Here is a 15,235-nt window from a genome sequence, read left to right as displayed (position 1 = left end):
TTTTCAGTTTTGACTGATTATTTTAAAATCACGTGATTTTTTTTTATAGTGAAAATGGTCACGTGACGATTTGCTTTAATCAAATTTATTTTTAAAGTTCTAGTGACTCTTTTTTAACCTCAAAAAGCAATCCTAAAGGTCATGCGACATGTCATGTGTGTTTTAAATGGGCAAATCGTATTTAAGAGGTCTCGTGACCATTTCTTAGTTTTAAACACTGAATCATGTGACTATTTTTAAGATTAAAATATCATCCTTAACGTTACCTTACAGTTTTTAGGTTTTTTAGACTGATCTTTTTAAATTCACTTGACTATTTTGAAGCTGCTGTTCACGAGCTTCTTTTAAGACTAAAAATTGAAATTATAATGTATTAAGTTAAGTATAAATATTATCACCTGGCGGTGATTGAGTTAAATCCGGAACTGGTTTTCTACTTATTCTTAGACGAATAAGAATTACTAGAAACGTGAAAGGTGTAAGGTCAACACGTCATGCATTGCCTTATTCTAGAAAGTTTTCTCTCATTTTCCTTTCGTGATATGTTTGAAATTACGCAACTTGGCTCTCTGATAATATGTAATCATTTAAAATCCAGACTGAATAAACATTTTTTATTATTACTTAAGCTTTATTACAATCACAAAAACCAAAATTACAACACGTGTACAGAATTAACAATACAAGAAAAGTTTGCGAAAAACATTTCCATTTTAAATTTTTAACTTCAGTAAACTCGTAACTTGGCTTGATTATATACATATTTACAAGCGAGAAAACAATATTTGCTTTTCCTGGACAGTTTTTCACAGACCAGCAAAATATCCCATAAAGATAAACGAGCAAGCGTATATAAATAACAATAAAAGCACTCGTGGTAAGTAATTGGCGTTAACTTTAGTAACCTTTAAAAAGCTTTGCATACCCATGACAATATCAACAAGTTGAAATTTTGGAATTTTGCCAAAGATAGAATTTATAGTTTATACGGAAGTTTAGTCACTGTGTTTGCTTGGACCTAAGTCAATATATCACACGTGATGTATTAGCTAGCTGGTATTTAGTCCCTTTTTTTTTGAAACTCTAAAAGAATAACAAATTGTTTAGTAACCCACAGTGCAACTGAAAGAACAAAACTTCTTAGAACGACTAATTTTTGCTGGCAAATTAAATTTGTCACGTGTCGAAAAAGAACTAGAGCTAACAAGTCTCTAGAACTATGTCATGGTAATTCAATTGTACAAGTTTACACTCACGGTTCGATTGCTTGCTCAAGTTAAATAAATGTTTGAATACTAGGAACAAAATAGCAGCGGAGTTATAGTTTGTTCCAATTTAACTTACCCGTAAAAGCTTATAAACCCATGTTGAAACTTTTCTACTAACCTTTTCCAACATAATTCGCATAGGATTCTAAGTTTAAAATTACTTTTTAAACTTTTTAGAAAAGTTGATTCGTTTATAGACGTGATATGATTTTCAATTTTTTTTTGGAGTGCCAAAGTAAATTTTAGACATCATAGAAAAATTCTGTTTGGTGATCGATTTTCCGTTCAGGAGATTATTTTTGCTGGATTATTTGTCGTGGACCTTGACTTATCGACCAAACTTTAGACCCAAGTGTTTCCTAATTAATTTTAATAATAAGTTTACGGTGCACACAAGGCCAAACTTTAAACCGTAACAGATAATTAAACGTTGTCGTTCAATTAGCCCTCTAAATTTAATTAATACCTAGCGCAGACACGATCAAATGCCAAAAAAATCGGCAAGCTTATTTTGTTTTCTCATTATGCTAGACAGTTTTATCGGTGTAAATTTAGTAGAAAATATTATGCGTTGTTATTTACGATCATAATCCATGCAGCACACACTTTATCCAAAAGTTTCAAAACGTTGAGGATTTGAATTTAATTAATTCCAGATCTGTTTTAGTTTCAGATTTTACGCAACAGCTCGGTCAGATGTATGAACAACACGCCGAGGAGTTGCAGATGTTGGTGTCAAACTTTCGTAAAAGAAACAACGAACTTCGCAAGGAAAGGTGGGAAACCTTTTTAAAAACTGTTTTTTTTATTCTAGTACATGTATTTTCATATAAATTTTATTAGCAATTCTCATAAACCTTTGTACGAAGGCGTAGAAAGGCCACAGACGTTATTTTTCTTAAATTTCGACTTCAAACTCGGAAATTAACTAAATTCCGACTTCAAACTCTGAATTTAGTTAAATTCTGACTTTGAACTCGGAATTTAGTTAAATTCCGACTTCGAACTCAGAATTTACATTGTCACATTGCAAAAGCTCTTCAAACCAAATTAGACAAAATTTTTCAGTTTGGCAACATTGCAAACATTCTTCGAAGCAAATTAGTAAAATTTGTTAACTTTGGCAACATTGCTAACACACTTCAAAGAAATTAGTCGGACTTGTCAGTTTGGTTACATTACAAAGACTCTTCGAACCAAAATTGTAGAATTGGTTAGTTTGATAACATTGCAAGAATACTTTTGAACCAAATTACCAAATTTTGTCAGTTAGGCAACATTTCAAACAGTCCTCGATCTAAATTAGGAGAGTTTGTTAATTTGGCAACATTGCAAGCAAACACACTTTAAAGAAGTTAGTTGAACTTGTCAGTTTGGACAGATTGGAAACACTCTTCAAACCAAAATTGTAGAATTTGTCAGTTTGATAACATTGCATATACTCTTCAAACCAAATTAGTAAAATTAGTCAGTTTGGCAACATTGCAAACACTCTTTGATCTTAATTAGTAGATATAAAAAAATAGTAGAATTTGTCAGTTTGACAACATTACACCTAAATTCCGAGTTTGAAGTCGGAATTTAACTAATTTCCGAGTTCGACGTCGGAATTTAGTTAATTTCTGAGTTTGAAGTAAAAATTTAAGAAAAATAACGTTTGTGGCCCTTCTACGCCTTCGTACCTTTGCTATTCCATAACTCAAACTATTAACTCATTGACGAACTAACCTTCATCCCAGTTGTATTGTTAGTTCATTACTATAACAAGTAACTACCTGTATAACGACGATCCTAGGTAAGTTAATTGAAAGAGGTACATAAACAGCCAATACACTACCGCTTTATGACCAGAATGCAACAGAAACTGACACGCAACGTGCATATTAATTCATAATTTGCATATTTCCTGTTCCATATTCTCGTTTTATTTGGTTGCACATACAAAAGTTTTAACTTTCTTTAAAAGTCATATTAAGCCAACTGGGAGTACAGAATTTATTTCTCCACATTAACTCCCATTAAAATTAAAGAAATTTTCAGGTGAACCTCCTTGTTATGTATGTTTTATGCTGTGGCTGAAATAGTGTTATTGGTTTTACGCTTGTGGGGTAAAGTTAAATCTTTTATTTAATCCACTTTAGGTTGGGTTAACCACGATCAACTATTACTCTTCGTTACAGGGCAGTATAATACAAATTTAAAGCAGTTTCTCGAGCTAACTCAAAACAAACGCACGTTTTATGGCTTGTTTTCCAAAATAAGGTTTATGTTACAACATGATATTACACTAAACTAAATTTGCAAGAACTCTGCTTATCTGAACCGGTATTTTTCTTTTTCAGACCGGCGTGCCCTAGCTCATTATTTCATACCTGGGAGGCCCTTCTTCAGGAAGTTGAGATCGATTCGCAGGTAATAGAAAACCTTATCAAAGTAAACGAGGAACAAAATCTCCTAATAACTGCTCATCATCAGATAATTTGAAGAATATTTTAGTTTTTTTGTATTTCTGTAAAAAATGAACTCTCTAACAGAAATTAACACAACAATGTGTTAATTTAGTAGATTTCATCCTAACTAAATTCGTTTTTATTGCTCTTCCGATTATTTTCAAGCTTCACTTGCCAGTACACAATTTCCTTATCCAATGCAATGAAATCCTGATTAAGTGCTTCTACTCTATAGAGTTTAGATTCCGTAATCTAACGAGCTTTCTTACACATTACCCGACGGAAATTGTTTTCAATCATTTAATTAAAGTTCGATTCACAGGCTTTGGGTGATATTGCTTCGATTTTGGGCAGACAAGTGTCACGACCAATGTTGGACAGGTCATTTTTTAGGAAAATTCAATCCAGGAAAGTGTTTACGCACAGAGAGAGCTACGAGACTATAATTGCTAAGACAGAGGAAAAGTTGGCTAAGGTAATGTCTTTAGAAATGATTTAGTGTTAAATCTGTCAGTTTGGACAATCTGGAAATGCTTCCCGAGAACTAGTTTTGAGACGTATCATGAAATATTATCTAGAAAGCGGAAAATTGCGCTAGGGAAAAACTCATTTCATTTGATGGTCCGTTTCTTTGTCTTAATTTAGAAAACCTTACGTTGACTGGACATTTGGGACATTACGTCTAATCGAGAAGCTTTCAACTGAAATAACTTGAACAAAATTGGTTGGTACTACTGGAAACTAATTAAAAACTAATCCTGCACCTGCAGCTTCTCAACATTTTCTACTACACGACAACCTGAAACTAAGGATGGTGTTCACATAACTTACAGAGAATTTAAGCTGATTTTGTGTGCTTAAAGTTTTGGGTCATTGACCACGTTTACATCATTGAACTTTAATCCAATCAATAAAGTGAATTGAGCACTTGCAACCGTCTACTTGGCTGAGATTTAAGTCATCGAAGTGATTTATGGTGCATACGAACCTAACTCTGAAGTTTATGTCACGATTTTCCTGGGTTTACATAATTTGACTAAATAAAAGAGTGGCTGGTTGTATTGATTAAATTTCGTCCTGTTTCAGAGATTATTGTACTAATAGTCAATTTTAACTCAAGTTTTTCAAAAACATCTTAAACTACATTTAAAGTAGATGTTATTATTTACTACAAAATTTTCTTGGATTTGCACAGTTCGAGCAGCAAAATATTATCAGCTTTCATCATATTTTTTGGTGTGTTGTGATATACAATAATTACTTAATTTCTTAACAACTTTTTTATAGTATATCCTTTTATTAAGGCCAGAAATACGATCCTTTTCTCCCATTTAACCAAATCTGTATCTCTAACAATTTTCAAGATCTTTATAGTGGCCCTCCTTATCCTGGACACACTCTATATACTAATAATTGTTTTCATTGATTTGTACAATCACTATATTTTAAAAACTATAGTAAGTCTTGATGGTGTAAATAACACAAACCTTGTAATGTAAAAAAATAAATAAATTTGTAACATAAATTAGTAAGTAAATATGTGTGATTCGTGTACAACACTTCTATTAAAGGGTAGGTAAGTTTTTATATTTTCAAATTTTAGTTCACATCGTTTAAATTTGGGCAAAGTTGCGCAATTTAAAACTGCATCTAATGCAATTTTAAAAAGTTTGATTATCCGAATAGTTCCAAAGATATTCGAAAAAAAACTAAAACTATAAAAGCACATCTACATTGCCACTTTTTTCCAGCTATACGATGAGTTTATCAACTTTTTCTTGAAAGTTACATCAAAACAGAAACAACAGTATTTCGCTATCCAACCTTTGCAAGCCCAAAAAAATTCTCCAGTAAAGAATATAAAAGTTAAAAAAGGTCAAGAAAATACAAAGTCCGTTGAGCAGATTATATTTGTATACAAGTTTCTCTTACAGGATTATCATATTACCAACATAGGTTGAAAAGTTTCCAGAGTTGAAAAGTAAACACCTGTTAGTTAAGGGGAATATTATTTTATCGAACAATCCCCTTATACTGTAATATACTTATCTCGACTTAGTCTTAAACTTGTTTCTCTGTGAAGTACAGCTTTCAAATACGAATTTGCGGCTAACAGTTGTTAACTTTTTTAGATTAAATGTATATTGTTTGTTTTAGACAAGGCAAGAATACAAAAGCGCTTACCTCACTTACCTATCCAATCCCACGACTGATAGTCTAAGCTCATATTTCAATGCACACAACGCATACGTGCAACAACTTCACGCTACCAACGGTATGATGGAGGAATTTGGAAATACAACATTGCCGTCATTACTACAGGTAAGTATGCCACAACAAACACGTCCAAGTTCGTTCGAATCCGGATTCCTTATCTAATTTATCTATGAACTTGGTTTGACGTACAACCCTTCCGACAAAATACATCTCCAGGGTGCAATCTGCCACGGATATGCCGCCCCATTTTCCGGAAGCATCACGTCGATGGCTGAACTTTACCGTAACCAAGTTAGTCCGTTCTAATAAATTAAATTAAAATTTGACATGGACATATGTTTTGCCGTCACAATCGATAAACTTTCGCAGTTAAGTTTTTTGGTATGTGCACTTTAAATTTATAGTCCAAAGTTTAATTTACAAACAAAGAAATGTGTGTCATACTTTCCTAAATTATGCTATTATAAATTTAACTGTTTGATACATTTGATTTTTTTTATATTCTTCTTAAACAACAAGTTTCAAAACGTTTACGAATATTAATCCAAAAAAGTCATCTCAGTTGGCGTTTTTGCCTTGTAAAATGTTTGAAATTGTTATTTAATTATTAGGTGTGAATTATGTAAGGCTTCCAACTTTTGAACAAAGATTATCTTGGGATTAGGATGAAACAAAAGCAAACTTCTTTACGAATTTCACCGGTCTTTCAGGCTATGATGGATCACTTTTCTTGCTTTACAAAATTGTTTATTTGCATAACAAGAATTAAGCTTAATATTGTTATGACAGAACTTAGTAGAGTAGTAAATTTAACTAACAATAATACAATAAAAACAACAAAAGGGTACACATTTAACGGTCGGTAAAACACGGGATTTTGAAATGTTTGAAATTGTAGTTTCAATTAGCAATGTCGCAAACAAACAACCATATTGTACAGACAATTATTTAATCAAAATTGCGTGGATAATGGAATTAGACTAAACAGAAATAAATTTGAATTATCACTTTGATAAAAGCCTGCAAAACATTTACAACCGTTATGGTTTTACTAGTAATTTAAATATTAATAAACTTAATAAAACTGAACACTGAAGACACTATTTCTATTCCTGAATATAAAATTACATTTTCATGTAAGACTCTACTTACAAAAGTTTCCCATATAAGCTGAAGCAATCCCAATAAATCGTACCCCGGAGATATATTTTGTCGGAAATCCAATTGAAAACAGACTCAAAGGTAACACCATTAATCTTGCTGCGACATCGTATACTACATTCAAATGGTTTTATTAAAATACTATCACCACGAAAATGTAAAACACTGCAAAAATTTAACGTGAACGTTCTGTTGCAGGAATTAGAAGAAATTTACACAGATTTGTGTTCAACAGTGACTGAAGCGGTTATACAGGGTGCAGAAATAGTGTCAAGTAGGGTAAGTGGATTCACTTTTTCATTGTCAAGAATATCTAAATTCAAATCACAGCGTAAAATATTTACGTGCAAAGAATTCTAGCTTTTTACCAGTTTTTTTTTTTAAACACTCACGGGTATAAACTCTGGAGGGGTGCTAACGACAAGACATATTTCATACCCGAAAACGTCAAGCTTTGTGTGTTATTAATATATGAATTCATTAAAGTTACATGATTTTGCTGCCTCGGATATTTTTAGTAATATTTATGTATTTTTTAGGCGTTAGAGCAAGCAAAGCGCTACGAATCATTAGTAAATCAATGCAGATCCGTATCAGGATCATCAGATTTGACTCATTTATCCCGGTCCCTACCAACTCCTCAAGCTCGAGGTTTCATCATTAAACGCGTATTTGTACCTCCACAACCTCCTCAATCGCCGGATGCTGCTGATGGAGAAATTGCCAATGGACAACTCAACAATGTAAGTGTTTTCACTTGGCCAATATTTACCAACAAATTAAGAATAAGTCTAATTTTAGCTCTAGCAATTTCAGGCTAATATTTTAGTTATATTCTCGTTATCTCGAGAATCACATTTTAATCTCTATTGAAATAGAAGAGAACGAGTGGAAACAAAGTTTTAATTATTCAATTATAACTTTGGGCCAAAATCGTTAAGCGCACGAACGCTGGACGAAATCTGTTATTCTCGACAATTGGAGTTGTTTTATTAAGAATTAAGGAAAAACGGATGCTAGTAAATTGGATGATATTGAGTGATGGTCTATTGTCTCAAAGTATATAGATTCAACCTAACAAATTATCTTTCAAGTAATTACAATGAAAAGAAATATGTATAAGCAATATTTTATACCTCCAAAACTGTTTTGTGTGTTCAAATTCAATTTAAAACCAATTTTAAAACAAACTATACGAAAAACATTTTTGAATCAATTTTATCGGTAAATTCTGTGTGAGACCTTTCGGCCAGTTTACCCTTTGTCTCGAAAATCCGGTTCACGGAACCAAATCAACCAAATTCCGCGGTGTTTGAGTACGGTTAAGAAAATATTTTATTTCTTTAATATGGTCAAAACATCAAAGACGAATGAGTTTTATTTCATCGTAAACCAATGCTTTGATGCTTGAGAGAAATGTTTTAGACTTTTTACCCAAACTCAAGACTTATCAAATAATAAACTGACAAGAACATGCAGAACGAAATTTTTTATTCCCAATACTGTTACATAGCTTTGCCTTATTTAGAATTGGGCTTTAAAGATTCAAAATTGACTGAATGTTTGCAAATAGTTTGCTTTTCCAACGTAGCCTACGAACGGGCTGTAGTCATTTTCGCGTATGAATTTTCTCTTTACATTTTCCAGCTTTTCAAACATTACAAACCTTCCAGCCTGAGATTGAGTTTTCCGATCGAATACGCGTTCCACCACGTTAATACTGACATCACTAATATTTCTCTGCACAGTTTAAAACTTTCAACATTGGTTGGGCAATAAATGAAAATCAAACCAAGTTTAAAAACAAAATTCAAAGTTTAGATTTGTTTTCCTCAAGCTTTTGTTGGGATTAGGAGCTTTAATGTGAACTTTGCGTGTGACTTCAAAGAAGACAAGCCTCAAGAGGTTTATTTTAGACAGGAAACAATCAGTGTTTGTGAGACTAAAAAGGGAATGAAAAGATCATTTCAAAACTTTAGTTGGCGTTAAATACAAGTGAGAAAATACTTTAGTTTTAGAAAAATTTTCTTAGTGTTACGATTTCCTAAAACTTTCATTAACTCGAGTAAATAAATCTGAGTAAACAATACATTTAATTTATCTGAGAAAGTGAAACCGCAAGAAAGTTTGATTAAACAGAAAATCCTCGTCTAGCAGTCCGACAGTAATCAATTAATTTCACCTTAATTAGAACGCATTGCCCGGCTTTATCTGACATGTCACAGTAACTCATAGTTAATTAACTTAAGAATCCTTATCTTTTAAGGAGAACATCCCTCCACCACTCAAAGATGAATTAGTGATAGATCAGCTTTCGGCCGTCCAGATTAAGCCGTCTCACGATGCCCTCAAAAAAGAATCGGACGATCTTAAGGTGCAGATAAGGCAAATTCAGGAAGCTTTGGATACACTGTTGAGGATACAGCAGAGATCGGTGGACGCTTCACTCTATAATAAAGCTAACGAACTTCAAGAAGACATTTCCATGAAAAGGTTCGATTTGAGAGTCGCACAGATACATCTAAGTGCTATCAATTCACAGGTAAGATAATTTGCATATCAGTAATGTCAAAATTATCCATGGACCAACATTAATTCAAAACTCTTATCGATTCAGTTTAACTTTCCGGTGTTTCACTGGGGGATTCGTATTTGAATAGAAGATTTTAATAAACGCTTGAAAATCGACGATCAATAGCAATGCACAAACATCACTACTATTTAAAATTCAAATCTATGCAGATCTCAGTGCAGCTTTAATTAACGGCTTTCTGGCGACTTTTATTCACTAGAGAATATAGTGTTCAAATGAAAAATATTCATAAAAGAAGCTTGAAAAGCGTGTAATACTGGTTTACCAGCCGGAAACATCAATATTATGTTTTAAATTGGCAAGTTGGCATTTAAGCGATATTTTCAAGATGCTTCTATAATAAATTATATCACACATGCTTCAAATAATAACCGACTCATAAAATATTAAATTAACAAGCAGAAATCAACAAAAATTCCAATCTTATTTTAAATTAGGGTTTCTAGAAGGGCCAGCCAACTTCCTAAATTACCTTCATTAAAATTGAATGCCTGATCGATATTTTGCTTGTATTGCTTATTCACTCATCATGTGCGCTCTAGTAAATATTTAATTAAACGCCAGAAACCCAAAAAAAACTATTCCATCGCACTGGAATGTTTTACGCATTGAAGATCTAAAGAAAATTGTGTACGTTATTATGTTTCGTTTATAATAAAAACCATTTACAATGAGTGACTGCCATTATCAATAAATTTACATTCAGTCGCAGTAGCATTCTGTTGGTGTTATAATCAAATATTCAGAGTGTCATCTTCATGGTTGGGAAGTCTAAAATACCTGGCTCAACCACCGTATAACCCAAACTGAACTGATTTTAAACACAGAGACATTTCATACCGCTGCTCTAAATTGTCAAACACCGCATACCTGAATTGCAATTTTGGCTTGCTGATAAGCATGAAAAACTATGTAATAAGTTTATCAAAATCAATGTTTTTTATTTAATTACGTTAGTGTGTTTGGTAAAAAATAACTAAGCGGCAGATGGCAACTACATCACTGATTGAATTACTATCGAAAACGTCGCCAAGAATTCAGACCTTGAAGCCACATACATTATTTGATGTGCACTCTAACCAAATAACTTCACCCAACAATTAAACTTGCCGGAATAAAAATTATTTTAGTATTTTATTGTTTTACTTACAACATTCTTAATACAATTTTCAATACAACTGTAAAGTGTTAATCAATAATCAATCTACTTCCCTACAAAACTACTATCAATACAATCTATATTGAATTTCTGAAACTATCGTTATTTTCAACTGACTAAACTTAAATAGAATATTTGGACCCTTTTAACATAATTACGCCCAGTACATTTCATTAAATAAAATACGTTTAACCAGAATTTGGTGAAGTATTATAATAAATATTGGAAATATAAAACATAAAGCTAAAATATTGTTGTTTCACATATAAATTACAACCTAATAAAATATTATATATTTTACTCGTAAATGTCAAATTTGTGTTTATAGTCATTATGTTAGGTAACTACATAGTTACCATTAATATTAAAATAATGTGTAGGGTAATACAATATGAATAATTTGAAAAACGTTTTTTTTTTTGTTTTTACCCAAACCGAACAAATTTCCAGATAAAACTTAAGAAATACTTTATTAGGCTTCAACAACAAGCAACACAAAACTTTTTTTAATTTTGTTTGTATATTCCACTTTGCGTTTAAATTAATCATCTAACAAAACAAATTAATGCGTATTTAACAGGAACTAGAGTCATTAACCCAAAGTGTAATAAACTTAACAATAACCTATTATAAAAGCTTTTAGCATGATTTTTGCTGCAATACTCACAAATTTTGGCTCATTTTGGTCGCTATCCTTCGTCCCTTTTCGCTTTGGATCGTCCGTCTGCGTAGAATTCTGGCGCAGTCGGATTTATCAATAAAACTTTTGCAGGTTCTACGCTAACCTGCACATACATTTACTCTCGATTAAATCTGAATCAAATATTATTGTTATTTAAGTAGTTTAACGGTGATTATTTCGGTCTGTGATAACGTGGTTTATTTATTGTGATAACGGTTTAAGCCATTATAGCACGAACCGTGTAAGCGCGACAATACGGTTACGGGTTCAGTGTTGTTTTTAAAATTTGTTAAAATTAATCGTTCCTAAATTTGTTACAAAAATGGGTTGGTTGTCTCTGAAGGCCCATTTGGTAAGTTACTCTTAGTAATTGACCAGTGTACTTAGAAATACCACTTTTTCATAACTGCTTAATATATGATACACAGTTTACTAAAAACCAATTTTATTGTATTGTTGCTACTTTACATTTGAGAGAGTTTAGTTTTTTTTATTATTGTTAAACAAACAAAGGTTTATTTAATACAGATTACATAATGGGTAACACAAATTTAGGTCATACCCCCTATATAACACAATCTCAGACAAAGGTTTATGTTAAGTTGCAAATAAAATAAACCTAAACATTTATAATATAGTCATAAACTAACAGCATAATTTAGTGTTTAATCAAACTGTTTTTGCCCTAATTTACTGCTGATATCTCGACTAATTTATTTTTCTAATTATTCACATAGTTGCAGTTTAAAACCTGATTTTATGGACTTTAGATAAGATTAATGAGAAGCCTGGTGTTCAAAATACAAAAACAAAATTGCCAATGCGGAACTACATAAAATGGGCAATCCTCGCTATGCGTTACAGTTTCCTATATTGGAGTTTACTGCTGGTAATATATTGCAAAAGTATCGATAACATTTTGTATAGTATGCGGAGTTCACTTTATGCGGATTTTACAAAACTGATTGGAAAACGTACTTTGTATAACAGGAATTTGTTTAATAGAGTTTGATGTTCTCACAGAGAGTCAATTCCTACAATTTGTACTGCAGATTTACAGATGGATGAGTTCACACGACATTACTGAAGATAGTCGATTACCGGCCTACGAAGAACCATAAAAGTAATGGACCGGACCTTTTTCCAAGCAAATTGTCGTCCCTGCCCTCAAATTACTGTACTTAACCCTCACTTTTACCAGAACATAGCTATTGAGTGAGATTTGCTTCAAACTCAATTTGTACCAAATTACAGTATAGAAAGGTTGATTTTTACCCCTAACATATCAACTCAATTTTGTATAGTCTTACATAGCATAAAGTTCCTAAAATCAAGTTGAACGCACGCTTTTACTAACCCTTTAGTACTATAATACCCGTTATTTGAAGTTCTTCCCATTCAAATGCGTTTACAAAGAGCAATTTTGAAGTTAAATGGCATTTGCTGTGTGCAATAAAAAGCAAATTCGCTGCCAACTCTATGCAGACTCATTACATACAGCTACCACTCAACATAATTGTAAATGGCTCATGACTTTTAAGCCAGACAGTCTACAATGTTTCGCTGGAAGTTAAGTACCATTAAGAGAGTTCAGCCTACGTATAATAAAATTGGTGGAAAAAGGAAAATAATACCATATTTTATTAGTTTTTTCTTGTTATACCACTTTGCTAAATGAGAATCCAATACAAAATGAAACCTGTTCTAACCAAAACCTTATCATACTTTTATAATTATAGGTGTAAACACCAATTATTTTGTTTTTGTAGTATTGTTTTAAATTTTTATTTTTTTTTATTTCAGAAAGAACTATTTACTCATAAACTCGAAAGTGATGCGGGAGCAAGTCGCGAACGTAAAATGTCCGCGTCTTCTACAGCAAGTATGAAAAACAAATGGCTTAAAGCTTTTAAAAGCCTAAAAACTCCACCCCCGGAGGAAACAAAGTAAGTGTACTGAAAAAACTCCTAAAAGATGTTTACATTATTAAACTTTTAAAAGAAAGTATAGACAATCTAAGAGTTCTGTTCACGTGGCACAAGTTTTAAACAAATATTTGCCTATTCCAAAGTCTGTACTATCTTTTAACGAGAAATTTTTAAAAACATGGATAAGGGCTGCCAGCATCAGCAAACGCGGAGAATTTTACGACTTTAAAATATTCCATTTCAACCATTTCATCTGTGACTGTGAACTGTCAAATGAGCATTATCAAACTGAGTGATTTATAGCTTTTCGATAAGGGCCAGACAAACATAAAAATCAAACTGATAAAAAAACGCCAAATACTCAAATTATTTGAGGATATAATTCGTTTTATATACCAGAACTTTAGAGCTGCAACTTAAAACTTTTTATTTTGTCCTTAGAATAAGGTTTTTATTGTCTACACACGTTCTTTTGAAAGTAAGTACAACATAATTGGATTTTACGACATCGTTTATTTTAGATTAAACTCAATCTTTCAGAAATTGAGGTGGAATGGATAGAGTAGCTTAGAGCTTTAGGGTTAATTCTTTCGGCGAAATTGAAATTGACGCCTCGGGCTTTTATTCCTAGAAATAGCAATTTCAAGACGTCATAACTGTCCTTATATTAAGTTTAATTACACACATTAAAACAGCACCCTTGGTATATTTGTGCCATTGCAAATTCCAGAAAATGCCAACGCTTTAGTAACTGAAAAGCAGGAAAAATCGTGGATGTCCTAGTTTTTAAAACTTAAATGTGATCCCGGAAACGTGCTTTTTTGTGGGACGTCGTTAAAGTTCCGGAGTCTCGTTTTACAAAATGTAACATGGTCTGACCTTAAAGCTATTCAAAGTTTGATGTTTGACTCTCCAAAACTATCGAATAATGTAGCAATCGCTTAATGAGCTAATAAGACGCTGAACGTCAATAATGGAAGTTCTAAGAAGATTCCTACTTCCTGCAATGTTAGTTAATGCAGGTGATAATGAAATGAAAATTAAACTTGATGCTAAATTTGTCTAGGAACTATAGTGTCCATATAAACTAAGAGATAAAAATGGTTTTCAAGCTTCAGGCAAAATTTTAAATCTTGTGGTTGTCAATAATATTGTTATTCTGGAAAATTTAACCTGCATATAAGTTACCCAACTCTATGTTTTTTTAAATTACCAAACTAATTAATTCAATTGGTAAAACAAAAACTTTCAATTTTCGTCTCAACTCCCCTCTTGTATTTCAACCAACTTACGCAATTAACTGTTTGACGTATCTGTTACTGAAAGTTTATGTTTTGTTTATTGATTGAACGATATTAGCAATTGAAACTAATATTTAAAATTGAAATTGAGTGTTCACGACTTTACTACACCTAAATTTTATTTTTTTCAGTCCCTTCAGAAGAGCAATTCAAATTATTGGAATATCTCGGATTACAACGCAATATTTTCAATGATACAATTAAAACCTCGCTTCGGTATTTAGAGAATATACGGATTCGATTAATTCATTCAATTGGCCAATCTAGAGGGACTAATAATATTAAATTTAAACTCAACCCTTTTGTTTCCAGAGTATTGGAAATTATTTCTGTTTTGTGCAATTAATGCTATTCAGTGTTTCATAACTTAGGTTTAGGTACAATTCACATTTATTATATTAGTCAAATTCAGTTCAAATCAATACATAATTTAAATTGATCTGATAACCAAAAATAAACTGAATTCTTACTCAACC

The 15,235-nt window shown here is 32.1% G+C and overlaps 1 protein-coding gene across 13 annotated transcripts in view; it reads left to right on the top strand.

Moving 5' to 3' along the window:
- The window catches only part of Stacl (SH3 and cysteine-rich domain-containing protein), a 52,141-nt gene that overhangs the window by 22,950 nt on the left and 13,956 nt on the right, over positions 1-15,235 (top strand). For all 13 annotated transcript variants that reach the window (XM_081978858.1, XM_081978860.1, XM_081978867.1 and 10 more), the window contains exons 3-10: positions 1,936-2,044; positions 3,611-3,680; positions 4,041-4,193; positions 5,876-6,040; positions 7,295-7,375; positions 7,636-7,839; positions 9,363-9,638; positions 13,334-13,476. In XM_081978858.1, the coding sequence (XP_081834984.1) occupies positions 1,936-2,044; positions 3,611-3,680; positions 4,041-4,193; positions 5,876-6,040; positions 7,295-7,375; positions 7,636-7,839; positions 9,363-9,638; positions 13,334-13,476 (1,201 nt within the window). The remainder of the gene's footprint in view (positions 1-1,935; positions 2,045-3,610; positions 3,681-4,040; positions 4,194-5,875; positions 6,041-7,294; positions 7,376-7,635; positions 7,840-9,362; positions 9,639-13,333; positions 13,477-15,235) is intronic.

The sequence above is a fragment of the Ips typographus genome, linkage group LG4, assembly GCF_016097725.1.
Source record: "Ips typographus isolate SLU linkage group LG4, UJ_Ityp_2.0, whole genome shotgun sequence".
In the NCBI taxonomy this organism is placed as follows: domain Eukaryota; kingdom Metazoa; phylum Arthropoda; class Insecta; order Coleoptera; family Curculionidae; genus Ips; species Ips typographus.
The sequence above is the reverse complement of the archived record's forward strand: the minus strand, read 5'-3'. Positions and strand labels throughout refer to the sequence as shown.